Source organism: Bombus terrestris, chromosome 16 (genome assembly GCF_910591885.1).
Source record: "Bombus terrestris chromosome 16, iyBomTerr1.2, whole genome shotgun sequence".
Classification (NCBI taxonomy): domain Eukaryota; kingdom Metazoa; phylum Arthropoda; class Insecta; order Hymenoptera; family Apidae; genus Bombus; species Bombus terrestris.
The window spans coordinates 6,635,634-6,655,311 of NC_063284.1; the positions used below are offsets into that span (position 1 = coordinate 6,635,634).

Here is a 19,678-nt window from a genome sequence, read left to right on the forward strand (position 1 = left end):
AAGATGGCGGATGTAATATACGAGTAGCTGATGTTTGCTTCGATATCGACGTTAACGATTCTACGAAATAGCCGCGTTGACATATTGTGCGATGTGCATGTGAATGCGTGTGTGCGTGTTTATAGTGAAGTAAATTCCGTTCGAGAAAATATGTTAGAAATTTGTTGAATATGAGCGAAGGAGCGAATTCGGTTTCGCAGATCAGCGAGAATTCGCTTACGACCTTGAAAGATGAGGTCGATCCTGAGGAACTTCCTCCGAGAACGATATCGCACACGACGAGAAGGTCGAGATTTGGTACAAGCAATGTCCCATTGTCGCCTTATATTTTGATCGATGGTAGAAAATTGCGAAGCTCCTTGGCATTGAGCAAAAAAAAGCTTCCCCGACGTGTGAATTTCCCAACAAATGACAATCATTTGATTACTGGATGCCTGGAACCGGCCAATCCATGGAAATTTGGTGAGGATAAATATTTTTATCTTACATCTCATCTTTACATTCATTCGTTCATTTTATATTGCTGGCTCTTTTAAAGGTCTACGCTCTGTAATTGTATTAATTAATAAATATTAATGATTCACAAAAATCCATTTATCTACGATAATACTTTAATCGTCATTAAGTTAACTTTATAGATACGTAAATATAAATGTTTCTAACAAATGTATGTATGATGTTTGTTTACTTATTTGTGAGTTACAGAGATTTGTACTTTATACTTGTATTAATTAATAAACATTAATAATTCAAAAAACTGTACATCCTTAGTAATAATTTAAGCATTAAATTTGGTTATTATTAAAATATATATATATATAAATGTTTGTAAAAACTCTGTGTGAAATGTATATTAACGTAATTAGAGAAATTTTTGACTTATAGAGATTTATATCTTATACTATATAATTCGAGAATCTGTACTTTATTTGTCATTAAATTAATTACATGGACATTTAAATTATTTACCAATTAACTATAGAAAAATATCCATATTTCATAAAGTTACTTAATTTAAGTTTAATCTAATATGTTAACTATTCTTTAGAGAAGCACTAAAACTTTTAAAATTTAATAAAATCACAAATATTTTCAAAGGCATATCATCTAAAAGTATATCAAAAGTTATTAAGTTAGTTTAATTTATTTTATATGTTTAATTATATTATTTTGGCACTTGTTAATAAGAATATATGTTTAGTTATATAGAAACTGTATTTATTTAATAATACTTTTCTGTAATAACAAAATAGGATGATTAATTAAAAACTATAATCTAAATTTGAGTTGTAATTTATAAATTATAAATTGATAAAATAACTTCTTTAAATTTTATTTTAAAGATGTTATTAGCACTCATAACATAATGGCTATAATCTTAACTATAAAATGATGTTACATCATTTGTTAATATCATTTTTGTAATTATTTACTTACATAGTTGTAGTACACAAAGCCATTAGGTTTTTTTTATAGGTCATGCCAAATACAGAACGTTTAAGATTTCACAATGTGAACCATATACTAATTATAAGTTTGATGCAATATTGAAGTATGTACAATATATAATTAACCTGTAAATTACTCTTAAACCATATTATTTTAATTGTAATTTGTAAATTAGATTATTTTAAATAGAACAATGTATATTATAAAATTGTCTTATATAATAAAGAATTTGTTATATTCTCGAATTTATACCAATTTTATTCAAGTACACATTTGACTGTTTAAAAACATTACATGAGAATTAAATAAATTCTTTTTTAATGAAATAATGTGAAACTATGGTATGTGAGAATATTTTAGTATATCTATAATTTTTATGCAGTTACATTTAGTTTACATCATTGTATTAATACGTTCTCTGTGGAATAATGCATATAAAATGGAAGTTAATTTTTTTAATAAAAACAATTATATTCTGCAGAAAAACAATATTTGATTTTTGATATATGTCTTACATTCATGTTAAAGTAAATATTTGGCTGTACTTTTAAGAAAAAAATGGAGAGTTGATTTCCGCTTGATCCTCTGCTTCTAGGGTCAAATTTATCAACTTACTTTGTTGTGATAGAGAGGTGAACATTCAATGGAAATATAGACACTAGTTAATGATCAAGTCATTGCTACAAATGAAACGTTTGGTGAGTCACCAATGAACGCCGCAGCGAACGTGTTAAAAACATTGTAATTATGAAATGCAAGTAATAAACTGAAGCTCAGAGTTATGTTTATAATATGTGTTGTTAGTAACATTTTGTCAAATAGGTTTGATCATGAATAGAATATAATATGTGAGACCTACTACATGAAGTGTATTCAGTATTTGAAAGTAATGAAAAAATGTTCTTACGAATAACATACAAGAACAAAATAAAGTAAAAATATGTATGAATATTGTATGAATCTTTTCAATTATTTTCAATTGTTGAACTATTTCTGAAGTGGATATCATATGTATTATGTTGCATCTTATATAATCGACAGAATCCTCCAGCATCATCTGTTAGTCATATATATCTTAATATGTTGAACTTTTAATTTTTTATATTTTAACAATATGTTGATTAATTGTTCACAGCTGAAAATGTGAATTGTGAAGATGTAATCTCATCATACAAGGAATCCTGTTTAAAACACAATTCAGATCCTCTGGAGATTGTTATAAATCAGCTTAAGGTAAAAGTGCATCTTTTCGAATATTTGTATGCTATATTGGTTTGGATTGAAAAAAATATCAAAGCAAATAATATTGATTACATATCTAATCATACTAATTATTAATTATTTGTAGTTTTATAACTAATATTCAAACTAGTAGTTACGGATATAACAAGTATATGCGCAAATGTATATATTTAAGTTATAAAATATTGAAACACAAATAAAGGAAATGGGGAGAACATAAGAAGCAGGAATATAAAATTATATTTACACAATATCTGTTTAAATAAATATGTAAATATAAAAATGTATACATATATAGAAGAAAGATTTTTATTACATTAAATTGAAGCTCAAAATACTTAAGATTAGATATCTGCATCATATTTTACTTTGTGTTTCAAAATAATATTTAAGTACTTTAAATATATAAAGAATTATTTTAAACACAACTATGAATATAGTTTATACATATCATGAAAATGCATTTATCATATATATTTATTTGATATTTAGTATTGATAATAATGATTACTGTACAGAATTTAGATACATTTGAATTGAGAAGTGAAGAGTTAGATTTAAAAGGACAGACATTGGATATTAATCATGCGGAACCATTGGAGGAAATATTCAAAAGAGTTCGATTTAATAAAGTTAATTTAGAAACTACATCTTTGGATGATGAGGTATTTCTATTAATTAAAAATTTGATCAAAAATAGTAATTTCTTTTGAAATGATATTTGATATCATTTATTATTTTTATATTATAGAGTTCTGTGATATTATTTGATATGTTAGAATATTATGAATCTGCAAAGCACTTGAACATTTCATTTAATCAAGGCATTGGAATTTATGGTTGGCAAGCATGTGCAAATATGATAAGAAAGGTATATATAATATGATACATTTCATTTGAAAAAATTTATATGGTTATTAGTTTCAAATATTATCTTTTATTATTTCATTGATTATTGTGTATAGAATGACTATGAATAACGAAAAAATTAGAAATGACTAAATATATGAGTGTTTAAAATTAAGTTTTATGTTGATTGATACATAATTAATGGAATCATTATTTGTTTAGACCCAATGCTTAGAACATCTTGAAGCTAAGGATGTAATCCTTAATGAACAATACATGAATATCTTGAGTCGTGCATTAAGATTAGTCTGTCATCTACATGTGCTTAAATTAGAAAATTGTGGACTTTCAGGAAGATCTATCGTCACACTAGGTATTTATTATGCAATACAGTTTGTTAGTTCCATTCTTTTTTAATTAATTTATTTTTAAGTAGTTACAATCTAATTTATTGACATGTTATAATTCTCATAAAGATTGTTAATTGAGGTCCACAAATCATTACATATGACATAAGTAAAACACATATAGTTAAGTGAGAATAATTTTGACATTTTTTAAATAATTATGGATATATCATCTTTATATTTTATTACAGAATGTTAATAATGTAATTGTACTATAGTTTTCTTTCCTGTTAATACAATCACGTAGGATTAGTTATGGAAACCAGTATAACGTAAAAATTTTAATTTTATATGATCATATTAATAAAAAATGAATAAAATATAGCGTTTTAAATACTTTTATCTATTTTATCTTCAAATAATATTATTTGTATTAAACGGAAAGTTTCCCAAAAACATTAAAAATGTTGAAATTATTCAAGTAATTTATTGGATTGTAATATAAGTATGAGTTTAGTTAAATTGACTCAATATTATTTCTTATTTGACTAAACTTATTTATGTTACAACCTAATAATTTAAAATTTCGCTATATTAAAAATAATTAGAACTACTACTAAAATTATAAGATATTTAATTAGTTTCTATATATAAATACAATTTCATTGCAGTAAGAAGTTATATTTTTCTTTCTCTGCATCATCATTGAGTTGTTAAGTAGATTGCTTCTATTTATTAGATCTATTTAAACATTTTAGAATCAAGAAAAAATTATAATAATAAAATACTGTACTTTTATTTAAGTACTTGAGTACTTGAGAAAAAAAATTTGTTCTATAGTGTTAATTAAAAGTTTCTGAAATTGCATTCTATAATTTTGATTACTCTCTGCTACTTACTACTTTACTCAAATAAAATTGATGAAATAAGTTTCTGATAATGCTACAGTAACATAGTGCTTTTAACAGTTGCAGCATTAAAAATGAACACTGGAATAAGAGAACTTTATTTAGCTGACAATGGGCTGAATTTATATGATGCAATACAGCTTGGTTCTCTTCTTAGATTAAATAATCATATACAGCTACTTGATATTAGGTACGTAACAAACAGAGGTAATGGATAAAAAAAACAAAACAATAAGATATATAACTCTATAGCATTTATCTTTTAATTATGATTACATATGTTTTTAACGAATCTTTCTAATAAAAAACTAATTTACATATTTTACAATATATATATTGAAAATTATTTTGAAGTAAAATGTTCTTTTAGTAATAATGTCATTCAAGATGATGGTGTACGTGATATCCTAGAAGGTCTCATCAATCAAATAAACGAGGACAAAGATGGTAAAGGTTTAAGCATATTAGTATTATGGAATAACCAACTGACAAAAAAATCATCTCCCTATTTCGCACGTATTATAGTATGTAATTTTATTTTATCATTATAGTTACGCATGTATAAACTATACACTTATAGTTATTGCTTTATGTATTTATATGCACTTGTATTATATTAATGCTGTTTATATAGGCATTGTCTAAGACGTTAGAGACACTAAATATTGGAAAAAATATGTTGTCTGATGAATTGTTATTGATTATAAAAGATGCATTGAAAAAGAACCATGTTCTATTACAATTGGGAATACAATCAACTGAGCTTACATGTGATGGAATTGTTACATTATCTGAAATCATTGAAATAAACCATGCATTGCAAGTAAATGTCATAAGCTTTAGAATATAAAAAAGGATATAAAATCATTTTGTATTCAACTTATGTCTGTTTTACTGTTTTAGAGGATAGATTTAAGAAATAATAGAATACATTTGACTGGAATGAAAGCTCTCAGTTCTGCTATGAAAAAGAATAAAAATATTACTAAAATAGATTTAGATGATAAACCTGATATAAAAGTGGTAAGTAAACAAATTAATGTCATTTTTCACTAGAAAAATATTTAAAAATATTATATTATAATTATTTATTTTTTTATGTTAATAATAGGATGATTTAAACGAGACCTTGCTTCAGTACACGCAGCTTGTAGCTGAAATTCGCAGCTGTTGTTTGGAAAACGAGAAAAGTCGTATATTAGAAGAAAATAGCGAAGGTTTTGATAATTCATATCATAGCAGATTCTGTAGTGCAACCACCCGTAAAATTTCGCTTACTTGTCAAACATTACCATGTTCTTTATCACCCATGATTTCAATACAAAAAGATGAGCCTGGACGATCGATGCTCGAACCAAAACGTATTAATGGAGGTCGTCTTCGTTCTCCAGCCCCTAGTCCCGCCTCTTCACCCATAGCCAGTCCGATATTAAGTCCCTCGCGAAGTCGGTTTGTGGTGTCCCGAGTTCCAGAAACGTTACGTACTACAGAATCCTCAATACCATCGTCATCATCTGTTCTTCCATCCCTTGGATCATCACCTACCTTTGTCACTTCTGCAAGTGGGTCATCTAGATTTCGTGTTTCAGTTGTTGAATCAGCAAATACTGTATCTTTATCTAAACCTGTTATTATTACGACCGAGGCTGATATCATGGTTGGTTTAAACCCAAAAGTTAATATTGCAGAATCGACTGATTCAAGTTCGAAAGTTAATATTACAGAATCTACTGATTTAGATGATCTGAATACCGTACTTGCATCTGAATCAGAAAAGAATAATCAAACCATTGAAAGTTTTCGAAGTATTTCAAACGACTTGTCTCGTCTAGCTTTAAATGTGGTAGAAGAAACGTATGCACCGACGATACTTGGATATCCTGTAGAAGAATTAAATACAAATAAATCTTTTGTTAAGACAAGGGTTGAAACTCAGCCTGATGATAATATAAGTTCTATTAGTCTAGAACACAAGAAAGATCATGTGCCAGACAATCAAATTATTTTGAATCGATTGGAAGATGTTTCAACGATGACAGATATCGAGAGTGTAGAAAATCGTTCTAACGAAAATATAGAAGATGTAAAAACGTTTACACCTACAGATAGGAACGGAAAAAGTCCGCCTTATAATACAATAAGTGATAAACCAATAATTTGTAAGAAAGGTTACGATGCAACGGATAAAGTAACAAATACTCGTACAAACGAAAGTGTAGAATTGCAGTCGCAAATGAAACACGATCCAATACAAAAAAGTACTTCTAATTTAGGAAAATTACTTTCGCTGTTTCAACATTCTAGTTGTTTTTTTTCTGATTCAACTCCTATTAATCAATTGAAAAGTAAAAATACGTTCCAAGGTAGCATAAACAGCATGATGACTCTTGGAGATAAATTCCATTATTACATAAAAGATAAGAGAGATAGGATTTATAATCGTGAAACGGAAGAGTCCTCGGTATCGCTAAAGAGTAAATCAAAATTTTTCAATGTTTCTCAATTGCCAAGTTTACAAAGTTTAGCGAATATGATCCCATCATTTAGATTTGAAGGTAATATAAATGCTCCTGGACAAAGTAGTAAGCCTTGTTCCAAAGAAGTAGATCTTTTACTCAAGAAAGATAGTGAAAATGATTCAGTCGATACAGAAAAAAAATCTATTGAACATAGTAAAGAAAGCAAAAACTTACATGTCTATTTAGAAGGACGAAAGTCCACTTCTACTTTAGATAATCAATTATTATCTGAAAATATACAATCAAAATTTCCTCCTGGTGTTACTAACAAAGATGTAGTATTAGCTGCAGATTGCATTGTTTCAAATATAATTGATACTTGTTCTAAAATTGTGAATAATAATTTATTAATGCATGTTTCAAATAGTAACACGATTGTACCTGTACCTAAATTAATAGGTATACCTGAATATTCTGCTTTAAAAGCAGTTGTACAGAAACGAAATATAGCGGGAATACTAGATAAAGTAGATCCTATACTAATAAAAGAAACAAATAATGAAACTTTAACAGACAGTATTAATTTTACTAGTGATAGCAAATCTTTGTCGTGTAGTATGATGTATGATGTAAGCAATGATATGCATACTGTACATACGTCTGACAGAATGCACAATTTAGTAATATTAAATATAAGTACAAAAGATAATGTTGGAAATAATTCTGCTTTTAATGTAAATAGTACAGGAAGTAATACAGCATGTTTTGTATGTAATCAAAAATGTGTCTGTAATGTAAATAATAAACCACTTGAATGTTATAATACGTTGAAGATAAATGTAGAAACGAATTGTTTAAATAATGAAGTTACCAGAATGTATAGTATTGACAGTAATAGTGATAGAAATGTCTTTATAAATGTTCATAATATGCCAACAAGCAATGACGTAGAAAGAATAAATGTATATCGTGTAAATAATAGTACGAATTGGAAAAGCGCAATTGTAAATAACATACCAGAAGCAAAGATATCAAAAATAAATTGTACATGTAAAGATACTAACTCCGAATTTAGCGATGATAGTGTACATTCATGTACTTCAGTACTTTATAGAGATGTAAATACACCAATAAAGCAAGAAGTGGTAGAGCCATTTGTTATAAAATATAACAAATATATTGAAATAAGTAATATAATTGAAATGAAAATTAATAGTTCTATTGTGAAAAATATTATGGATCATATGTTCAAGAATATGAATATTGTTATGCCCATACCAAGAATGTACTCTTCTATGACAAACTTCAATGTGTTAATTCTTAGAAATCTTATACATCATGTAGCTGATATCTCTATTGATGAAACTCCGATCAAAAAGCTTTCATTAGATATTACAACTAATAATTGGTCGAATATCGTTAAAGTAAAGACTTTATTTTGTGATCTATCTCAGATATCTTATTCATCAATGAATGCTATAACTGAAAAGCCAGAAAATATTCATAACAACAATGAAGCGTTAAAAATCGATGAAAATTCTTCACTGGAGGATAATGCCGAAGAAAGTATGAGTTTTTACAAAGAACAGAAAGTCAAAGAAAACGAGGCTTTTGGAATTGTTTCCGAATATTCTTCAGTACCTGTAATAGCTGATCCTATTGTCCATTCAAAAGAAGATACATCTTATTTGAGAGACAATGATGATGTAAGCAGTAACTCACCAGAGAATATTCATATGCTCAGTAACTTTGGATCAAATATTGCTCAACATTTAAAATGCACAAATTCAGATGATATAAATGATACGACTCAACAATACTTAAATGCAATTAAATGTGCAGTTGCCACAACCATGTGTTCAACAGCTGTCGTGAACACAAGGGGCAATACAACAGTTGACATTATTTCTGATCAGAATACTAATATTGCTGAGCCTTCATCAGTAATTCGTGCAAACAGGTGAGTAAGTTAAGCTATCAGAATTGATGAAAATTATAAATCTATATTGCACTGAAGATATTTCAGAAGAAAATATTTATTAAATGTTGTAGTTAGATATTAATATTTTTATATTCTATTTCTCTCCAGTATATATAATTCGAAGAACATGTAATTTATTGTAATTTTGATCTTAAATATTGAAAAGTGATGTGAAAGAACTATTTCATATATTTCATAGTTGATGTTTAGAAGAAGTTTAAAATAAATTCTTTTTATTGTGAATATAAAGCTTTTTGTATTAACAATATTAACAAGATATTATACTGAACATGGTTTCATTTTTTACAAAATCCTTTAATCTGAAATATTCAAGCTAGCTTTAATTTGGAATAATATTGGTATTATGACACACATATATAATTAACTGGACTGATCTTATGATATGATTTTCTTCTGTTATATTGAAGCTATTAGTTAACTTTAATTTTCTTTATTCTGAATTAAATATGAGCTGAAGCAACACACATACACGCACACATATACACATATTATACTATTAAATAATTGCTTTATATATGTTATTAAAATAAAATTATAATGTAATAATGGAAATAATTAAAGTCAAACTGAATACTTGTGTATATTATAATGAAGAAAGATTTTTAATGCTTAACATTATCTAAATGATTTCATGCTGCTTATTCTTCATTATACTGCATCATATTTGATATGTGAAATTAAGAATTGTATATAATTAATCTATGTATAAAGTGGACTGATTCAACCGCCATAAACATAAAAATTTATAAAACGCATTGTTTTGTAAAAACGATTTGAATCTGGTGGAAAAATATAATATCTATAAAATTTGTGAGACTTTATATTTTATTTGAGAAGTAATGCTTTTTCTTTTATTTATGCTGATTTCAACAGTATCTTATGTCTCGCTTGCACTTATTATAATAACTTTCATTCGACTAATGAAATCGTATTAATTTTCCTTTTAAAAAATACTATAAAAATTCATTTCACTTTTGTATATTTCCTATGCTAATAAAAAATCTTAACAGTTTGATCCATATAATACTTAACTTATTTAATACTTAACACGTAACACTAGTGTTGTATAAGCAGAAATTAAAAGCTTTATCGCATCTTTTTTAAGAATTTTATATTTGTAAGAACTATTTATTTATATTGATACAGTAAAGTGCTACAAAAACCTTTTAATCTATATAAATTGTTGATACAAATATATATGTGTTTTGTAAATTTTATGTAACTGACATTATTTAGTTAAAAGTGATATTTGAATTAATAACAGATCTTATTTTTTAAAAGTTGAATATACATTTTATTTGATTCATTGTTAAACATAAAATTTTAGAAAAAACAATTACTGTATTTTTTTATAATATGTATATGATATATTGATCACATTAAAGCAATTAAGAAGTATATATTATTTATTTTATTGTATCCTTATCATTAATATTTATATATTATCCTTATCATATAAGGTATAAGATATAAGCATTGAATAGAGTTACAATACTGCAATTTCTTTTTATTATATTCATGATATTTATCATATTTTATTGAAGTATCATTTATTTTTGAGTTACCGTTTTGAACCTTTTAAGAACCGTTTAAGAAGTTGAGGTAAAGATTTTACTTTACTGTATCAAATGATTATGTATGCTATGAATTAATTTATCATAAAAATGAAACGGTATAAAATTACTTTATAAGAATCATTAACGTGATTTTTGTAGCACAAAATAAAATCAATGATATTGAAGAAGAAAAAGAAGAAGAAGAATTGCATCTTGTTGAATATGAAGACACAGAATTAAAGAGAAGATATATGGAGGAAAGTAACAATCTTTATGATTTTGACGATGAAATTGACGAATTCAAGCAATTAACAATGGATCTTGAACCAAAGTATCAGCAATATGCTAAATGGAGGATCTAAAACTACGTATTATTTGACTGCTTTAATAGTGCGTGATGGTTTTGTAAGAACACAAGTTCAGCTCATAGAGTCGTTCCAAGGAAATTATATTGTACAAAAGAAAAGATATAGGTAAATCTTATAAATGTTATTGTATATATATAGGCAATTTGTAGTGTTTTATACATTAGTTCAGTTCAGCTTTAGTTCAAAAGTTTAAATTTATGAACAGGGAAGGTGAAAAAGATACAGATCCATATACACATTCATGTGTATCAGGGATAATGTTAGTACGTGTTTGATTCTAGTCTAGAAAACAATTGATCTAATATATATTATAGTACGAATAAAAAAACAGCTATAGTTGTCAAAACAAAGTTTGAGATCTAACTGCGGCTATTTTGATATTTAAAAATCAATTATTTAAATGTGTTATAGCTAACTTTAGCTTTCATATGATTTGCACATGATCGGGAAACGTTGTGCATAATGTAGAGATGGATGTATATAATTGTAATATTATACTATTATGTGTGTACATGAGCGTGTATATACAACTAAATTAAATAATATATACACACTCATATTAGATGCACACCATGAAAAAATTGTTACTTTTGAAAGCGGTTTGCGTCATTAAGGGAAAAGTATTACAGAAATTGTTATATGTAACATCAGATTTTATTTATGAATTGTAAAACTATTTCAATATTGACATAATATATTTTTATTATATGTAAGTACAGAATATATATATACACGTATATAAAAAGTTCTTGACTTAAACATAAGTCAATGCTTAGACTTTAAATTTGAGTCTTTGTTATTCGAAGAATGTATACTTGTTACATTGTATATTCGCAAAGCTTTTCTTTAATATGTTATTTCTAGAAATATATATAGAATACAACTCGTTAGGGAAGAAGGAATGAAATTGACATGATATAAATGTAATTTTATTAAGCCATTGGCCTGTGTCAGGAATTTATTAATACCAATCATCAGTAACTCATAAATTATGTTTCATATATATTCGTAATCGCGAAAATTACTTTCGTACATTAAAAGCAGCTGATGAAATATTACATAACATAAAACTTTAAAGTATTATTTTATAATTAATAACGACTTTATGGAGTTCAAAGTAACGAGTAAATGGATAATACCTAATTATATTTCGTTGAATTTTAACGAAACATTACAAAAAATTAAAAGAAATATTCAACAGTTATAGTTAGCTATATTCATATATTTCTTCAATCACGAAGCTCTATAACTAAAATTAAAATAAAAAGTCGATTAATGAATAGTACTGTGTTGATTTAGCGATCTTAAAAATATAATTATTGTAATTATTTTACAGATATGTATGTACGTACACGCATGCGTGATTCTGTACATTAAATTCGCATAGAATTCGCGCGCATGAAATGCGTACGCTTACGTTGTGAAATGAATTATGTACAATTTATATATATTGAGAAGGAATTGAATTTATTAAGAATTTTATCACACCAAGAAATGAAAGAATAAAGATGGTTTACTAACATGTTGCAGTTCAATAATCTCATTAATTAATACACATCGATATTAATACTTACACATATTAGATATATTTTTATTAAAGACGTATGTAAGCATTTTACATTTTTATGTTTTGCTAAATGTTTGAAATAGACCTTATTTTGTAAAAATTTTTATTGTCAAATCAACGAATGATCTTTATTGATTTATCATGTAAATATGTAAATATTCTATTACTAAAGAATACGGTTAACCAACATTATGAATTAGTTAACATTTAAAATTAATTGTTTTAATTTTCACAGATTTTTACATCATTTCCGTTTCTGCTATACATATGAATATGATATGATATGCTTCTACACCATCGTCGTAGCAACATGAAATTGTACGCGCAGTCGTGGTTCGAATGTACAAAGGAATTTCACGTACATATATGTATAGTAAAAACACCGATCTATTATTTCATCTATCAAAAACAATTTATTATCGGTTTATTTGTAAATTATTGTCATTAATGAAATAATTTGAACAATTTAAGACGAAACAATCTTGTTTAAATGCAATTCTACGAACGAATAGAATGTGTTCATAGTTTTGTGATTTTGGAATATTGATCGTGTAATGAGGAAGATTTGTGCTTCAAATACAGTTTGACTCACAAAAATAAGTTTTCGAATAGATTGTGAAATACTATAGCTGCATATTTTTTAATATGGAAAGGTCGAATTATTATTTCTGATAGAGAAATTGCTTATCAAGAAAGAACATGAATGATTGGCACTGTTGATCATTCTAAGATTTAGTTTTCGTTCCTTGAGAGTCGGTAATATTATTATTAACTACCTAATCATTTGTTGAAGTAAAATTTTCTTTGTAAATTAAATTTAATGTGATGATTATTTTTAAAGAATATATGAAAATTTAATTTTCATTGTGCCGGAATAGAATTGTGAAATTAACTATAATAACTAGTAAATTCATATATTGTAATTATTATTATATTTTTTCGCTTTTTAATATCAATTTAAATCTAAGAATGCTTACATTTTTTTGATTTATTGAAATTTATATTTTTCGTGCTATAAATGTATATATAAAACAATGATATATATTGTGACATTGATTTATACACTGAAAATATATTGAAATATAAAGAAATATTTCATTTATATATTTTTTCACCAGCTGTTTCTGCCTCATCTTAGTGAAATGTATAATTGGCATGGCTTTGTGATAGTGAATAGTCAATTAATCGGATATTGGCTTAAGTCTTGATAAATATAATGTAAACAAGACACTTTTCTTTTATTCATGTCATGGAGAATATACTTTTTTAAGGTAAATATATTTCTGTTTTCAACTAACTAAATTAATTAATAAAACTAAATTTTTTAAATAATGAGGTCAAATACTAGTGAACCTTCTATATTTATTTTATACTTTGAATAATATAAATGCAATAAAAATCTTTCCAAAATACTGTTTTAGCTTGGATATGGTAACTATGAATTCTGAACAATCGGCATGTCGCCGAAAACCAGGTGAAAATAATGACATTGGAGGAACAGCTGATCGATATAGAAGTAGAGATAATCAAATAGATCAATGTAACAATCAAAATGGCCAAGCAGTTGACAAATCTCCAAGTAGTCCCACATATCATATCACTGCCTCATGTGCCGAAGATACACCTAATTATCTTGTGTATCAGAAAGTAAGAGAGAATATCGTTTTTATAATTTTTAAGTGTTCTCATCTTTAATTTTATTTATCTGTGTATTGTAGATGGAAGATATTGTAGAAAAAATGTCAGATGAAGTTACAGGTGTTCCAGTGAAAACGGTAAAGAATTTTATGACAAAAACACCTTCTGTTTTTACTGGTAATATATTACAATTTTATTTGACATTTTATTATTCTTTCTTTATTTTTTAATATAATATTAATGTACTTAATTCTCTTTATTATTTTAGGTACAGATTTAATATCATGGATGATGAAGGCCATGGCTATAGATGATCAAGGTACAATTAAAATATTAAGTACATAAACATTAGGGAAAAATCACAAAATAAAAGGGTTTTTGTTTCTGCTTTCAACTATTAATTATATTATAATTAATCATAGCCTTCAAAGTATAATAGTAGCTTAAAGTAATAGTTATTTATTTAGCTCGTTTCTTAGAATTATTAATTGATTCAAAAAATGTATCTGCTACAAAATAAGAGATATGGAATTTGAAGAGGATTACATAAAACAATGGCAAACAATTTAATTGTATAAATAATATTGAATGATTTAATTTCTAAAATGTTCTTTTATTGTTTGATTTTCCCTCATAAATCATAAAAAATTATTTGATTTTAACTAATTAGAAATGTATTGATATGATAGAGGCACTTCATGTGGCACATCTTATGGCATCTCATGGATATTTCTTCCCTATTGATGACCACTGCCTTACTGTAAAAAATGATAATACTTTCTACAGGTTTCAAACACCATATTTTTGGCCATCAAATTGTTGGGAACCAGAAAATACTGATTATGGTATGAAAACTATTTTTTTTTTTTAATTTAGCATTGATTACACAAAGATATTTCTTGTACTAATTATATAAATATCAAATTATTTGTAAAAGAATTTATATTTAACTTTAATATTATAGCTGTCTATTTATGCAAAAGAACGATGCAAAATAAAACACGTTTAGAATTAGCAGATTATGAGGCTGAAAATTTAGCTAAGTTGCAGAAAATGTTTTCGAGAAAATGGGAGTTCATTTTTATGCAAGCAGAAGCACAAAGTAAAGTCGATAAAAAGCGAGATAAATTAGAAAGAAAGGTACTGGATAGTCAGGAAAGAGCTTTCTGGGATGTATATAGACCAATGGTAATAATATCTAATTTTATTTCTATCTTTTGAAAAATTATTTCTTATTGAATAATAATCACATATTTAATATAATAGGAAACTTATATAATTATTATATGTTTCAGCCTGGATGTGTTAATACAACAGAAATGGACATTAAGAAAGCATGCCGTACTTATAAACCAATTTCGAAGTTAAACAAACATTTAGGTATGACTAGTACCGATATTCCTTCACATTCAGGATCGTTCTCGATATCATCGATAGAATCGTTAAATAAGGAGATTGAAATGTTGAAATCTAGACTAGATAGATCGAATATAAAGGTCTCGAAAGTTTCAGAAGCGTAAGTAAATATCACCTTTAAATATTATCGAATATTATTGTAAATTTTTTCGAAAACTGTATGATGTTATATAATTAATTTATTTTAAGCAATATTAATTTGTTTAAATTACATATCTTATTTTTAAGTATTTTTAATTTTAATTATTTTAGTCTGATTGCGTATTTTGAGCAGTATGTAGAGTATGATCCTTTTTTCATACAACCTGAATTCACAAATCCATGGATATCAGATAATCCTGAAATGTGGGAGCAAGAAAAATTAGCGTACGTGTATTTCTTAATTTATATTATCCTTATTTATGTGTACATTATTAAGATAATACATCCGATTTTTTTTAAATAGCAAAGAAATATCAACAAGAAGAGTAAAAAGATGGGGTTTTAGTCTTCAAGAATTGCTACAAGATCCTGTTGGTAGAGAACAATTTATACGCTTTCTGGATAAAGAGTTCAGTGGTGAAAATCTAAAGTAAGTTAATAGTAGGAAGATATTCTAATTTAGATAGTCATATTAAAGTTTTGGACTAGAATATCTCTGTAAAATAAAATACAATTATAGAAACTAAAAATACTAATTCCTCGTTGATATACGTAGATTTTGGGAAGCTGTGCAAGAATTGAAAACATTACCTCAAAAAGAAGTCCAAAATAAAGTGAACGAAATTTGGAATGAGTATTTGGGTCCAGATGCTAGTTGCCCAATTAACGTCGATTGCCAGTCCTATGAGCTAACAAAGAAGCATTTACAGAGACCTGATCGATGGTGTTTCGACATAACAGCGGTACAAATTAGAAACAAGATCTTACAAGTTAAAATTAAGAAACTTCGTAGAAAAGATATTTATTCAAGAAATTCATTGAAATATTAAGATCGAATAAATTAAATGTAATAAAAGCTTAGAGATAATAATAATAATGGAAAAATAATAAAACAATCTTCTGTGGTATCCAATTTTAGGCGCACGTTTATCATCTGATGAAAAGCGATAGTTACTCCAGGTATCTTCGCTCGGAAATGTATAAGGATTTTCTCAGTGGCTCGAAGAAAAAGGTCAATATATCATTTATAAATTATATTTTGACATATTAGATCACTACTATGAGTAGTAGCACCCCGACACGTAGTAGTTACGCAGTTATTAATATAGTTACAATTATTATAATTGTAATTGTTATTGTAACTGTTATTTTAATTTATAAAAACAATCATGAATATATATATATATATATATTATCATCTTTACTGCTGCCGTCATCATTACCACTAACGTCGTTATTTGTCTTCATCATCGCCATCGTTATGGTCGTCTTCGTCACTATCATCTTTGTCTGCATTATCATTATCATTTAGATAAGATATTTTGTGTAATATTTCATTACAATATATAGCTTATCGTTATGATATTATTTACTAATTTTGTTGTCCTACAATACTATTTGCATTCTTGTTATATTATTTAAATTTATTTATTTCAATTTTTTCACAATTTTTGTACACAACATTTTTTACTTGCATACACAGTATTTGATCTTTTAATGATTATAATCTTGTAGCCTGCTTTTTGAGATATTTGGTTTCCACTGTGACTTTTAGATTGTTGTGGAGATAGATTTCTTTATTTAGATAGCTTTTATTTAGCAGATCATTATTTGTATATGTTTTATATTTTTTCTTAATTTAGTTTTTAACTACAGCTTCACTACTGATGTATGTATCACCTAGCTGCTTCAAGAAAAAAAGTGAAAAATTATAACGGTATATTTATATTAACTCCAAGTAAAAAATAATACAAGTCGATAACTAACAATTATAAAATATCAGTTTGTAGAAGGTTTGTCAATTTATTCAATGTAATTAGATGATAAAAATGACCCAAACAAATTGCAAAAATAATACTTAATAATATTAATGTTCGTAATTAAATAATTATACATGATTGTGTATGTATGTACTCAAGAATCACATTTAAATCTCTAATAGTATCTAAAGATTTCTAACAGTTCTTTTTGCTGAAAACAATATTTTACTCAACAATGTCAAAGATTTAACTTCATTAGTTTATGCAACCAAAATGTAAAGCTTTTATATTAATGTAACATAATAGACATTATGGATATCATCAACATTATTATCATTATTATCGTCCTCGACATCATCATCACTATCAATATTATTAATAACATTTTTATAGTTCTTTATAATACTTTATAACACTTACTTATATTGCATATACTTAAAACTTCTTAAATAGTAATACGCTGCAAATTCGAGAGTTTTGTAAACATTTAAAAAAATTAGTTTAAAAAAAAAATCGTAGCATCTGTTAATAAAATTACATCCTTTGTTCAATTATTTCAGACTTCGGTAAAAGGTATTCGTTCTATTGTATCGTTCAGCGGGCGCAGGGACACAGCCACGTCGTAATCACCAGCTTAAAAATTTTTCATAAATGGTTTTGGGAATCTTTCCAAGTCTCGTGTTATGTTTTCGTATTCAGAATGATTCGAAGAGGAAACAATGCAGTTCATTTTATTACTATCACGCTAAAAAAGAGTAAGTATGCAAAATACTTTAAATCCGCATCTAGCGCAATTTTCTACTTGCTTCCATACAATTTTTTGTAGAATAATTGAGTCTCTTGGAAGCCAAACTGATCAACTCCATTTTTTGTCAATTTTTTAATTTTATTATCTATGTATACAATTAATAAATGTTCAATTCTAAGGACGTTTAAAGAACGGTGTTTGTAACATCATCCTCTACCTTTTATTTTATGGAATTGATCAGAATGATTCTTAAACAGCTCAGTGATAAATCATACCAAGCCCTGAAATAGGTTTTGTAAATAATTTATTCCAATTGACGTATCATTAGTACAAGCAAAAAATGTATAACTGTATAGAGCAATTCTATAAACATTTATTTATTAAATTACACGTCATTAATGATATTTAATTATTTATAATTATTGTAATATATTTTTCCCAAGTATAGGTAGTCTAAATTAAAGTAAATACTACAATTGTAAAATAATAATTCTACATGGAATTCTAAAGAGACTATCAAGGACCTCTCAAATATGAAATTTTGATAAGTTGATATTCTATCGAGAAAAATTAATTATGTTCAGGTATGCATATGTTTAAAAGAAAAGAAAAATTATTAGATTATTAACTGTTACAACAGTCAGAAACTAAAATGCATGATTAACATGTAATGATTAATAATACATTAGTAATTATTATACAATAAAATTTTACTAAAGCACATGTTCCACTATACTCTTTCATATCTTGCAAAAATGGAATGTTTGTCAATACAATAAGTATTGTATTAAGTAAAGTAATTGAGATCAAATATTAAAAATATAATTCCTACATTTCTGGGTAACACATAACTCTTGTATGCCTTTGACAATGTTTAAAATCTACAGTATTTGTTTAAAATTAATAAAGTAACACATAACTCTTGTATGCCTTTGACAATGTTTAAAATCTACAGTATTTGTTTAAAATTAATAAAGAAAGAAACAATAGGATACCACACACCTATTTTCGTATCAATTATATTTTTCATGAATAGACAAATACGCCTGTAGTGAAGAAAATATACGAAAAGTTATCAAGCATTTGCAATCTTGTAATATTTATTATATTAAAACGTATTGTAAGCCAGGTATATATTAGAAGAACAAAATGTAATTATAAATATAACATAGTATAAAAAAGAACAGTGATGTATGATCTTTTATCTAGTAGTACTTCATTGACCCAG

At 26.3% G+C, this 19,678-nt stretch overlaps 2 protein-coding genes across 5 annotated transcripts; both read left to right on the plus strand.

Moving 5' to 3' along the window:
- Window positions 1-4: 4 nt before the first annotated feature.
- LOC100645696 lies at window positions 5-11,006 on the plus strand. The gene is made up of 11 exons (XM_012317806.3): window positions 5-462; window positions 2,585-2,682; window positions 3,210-3,356; window positions 3,443-3,562; window positions 3,763-3,913; window positions 4,856-4,985; window positions 5,166-5,319; window positions 5,430-5,618; window positions 5,699-5,818; window positions 5,907-9,214; window positions 10,972-11,006. Exons 1-11 carry the CDS (start codon window positions 171-173, stop codon window positions 10,979-10,981), a joined length of 4,719 nt encoding a protein of 1,572 aa, XP_012173196.3. The 5' UTR covers window positions 5-170; the 3' UTR covers window positions 10,982-11,006.
- Window positions 11,007-12,978: 1,972 nt separating this feature from the next.
- Window positions 12,979-19,634, plus strand: LOC100644311 (regulator of G-protein signaling 7). 4 transcript variants are annotated; one of them, XR_001099444.3, is made up of 14 exons: window positions 12,979-13,503; window positions 13,866-14,018; window positions 14,169-14,394; window positions 14,466-14,562; window positions 14,654-14,704; window positions 15,075-15,230; window positions 15,350-15,573; window positions 15,681-15,901; window positions 16,054-16,167; window positions 16,247-16,372; window positions 16,499-16,685; window positions 16,862-16,954; window positions 18,263-18,457; window positions 18,529-19,634. XR_001099444.3 is itself a non-coding variant. In XM_003401757.4 (13 exons), exons 3-13 carry the CDS (start codon window positions 14,176-14,178, stop codon window positions 18,326-18,328), a joined length of 1,554 nt encoding a protein of 517 aa, XP_003401805.1. In that variant the 5' UTR covers window positions 12,979-13,503; window positions 13,866-14,018; window positions 14,169-14,175; the 3' UTR covers window positions 18,329-19,634. The 4 variants fall into 4 exon arrangements, 1 of the variants encoding a protein (XP_003401805.1); XR_001099445.3 differs by having other exon boundaries at window positions 18,894-19,634; XR_002308545.2 differs by having other exon boundaries at window positions 18,899-19,634.
- The last annotated feature ends 44 nt before the right edge of the window (window positions 19,635-19,678 follow it).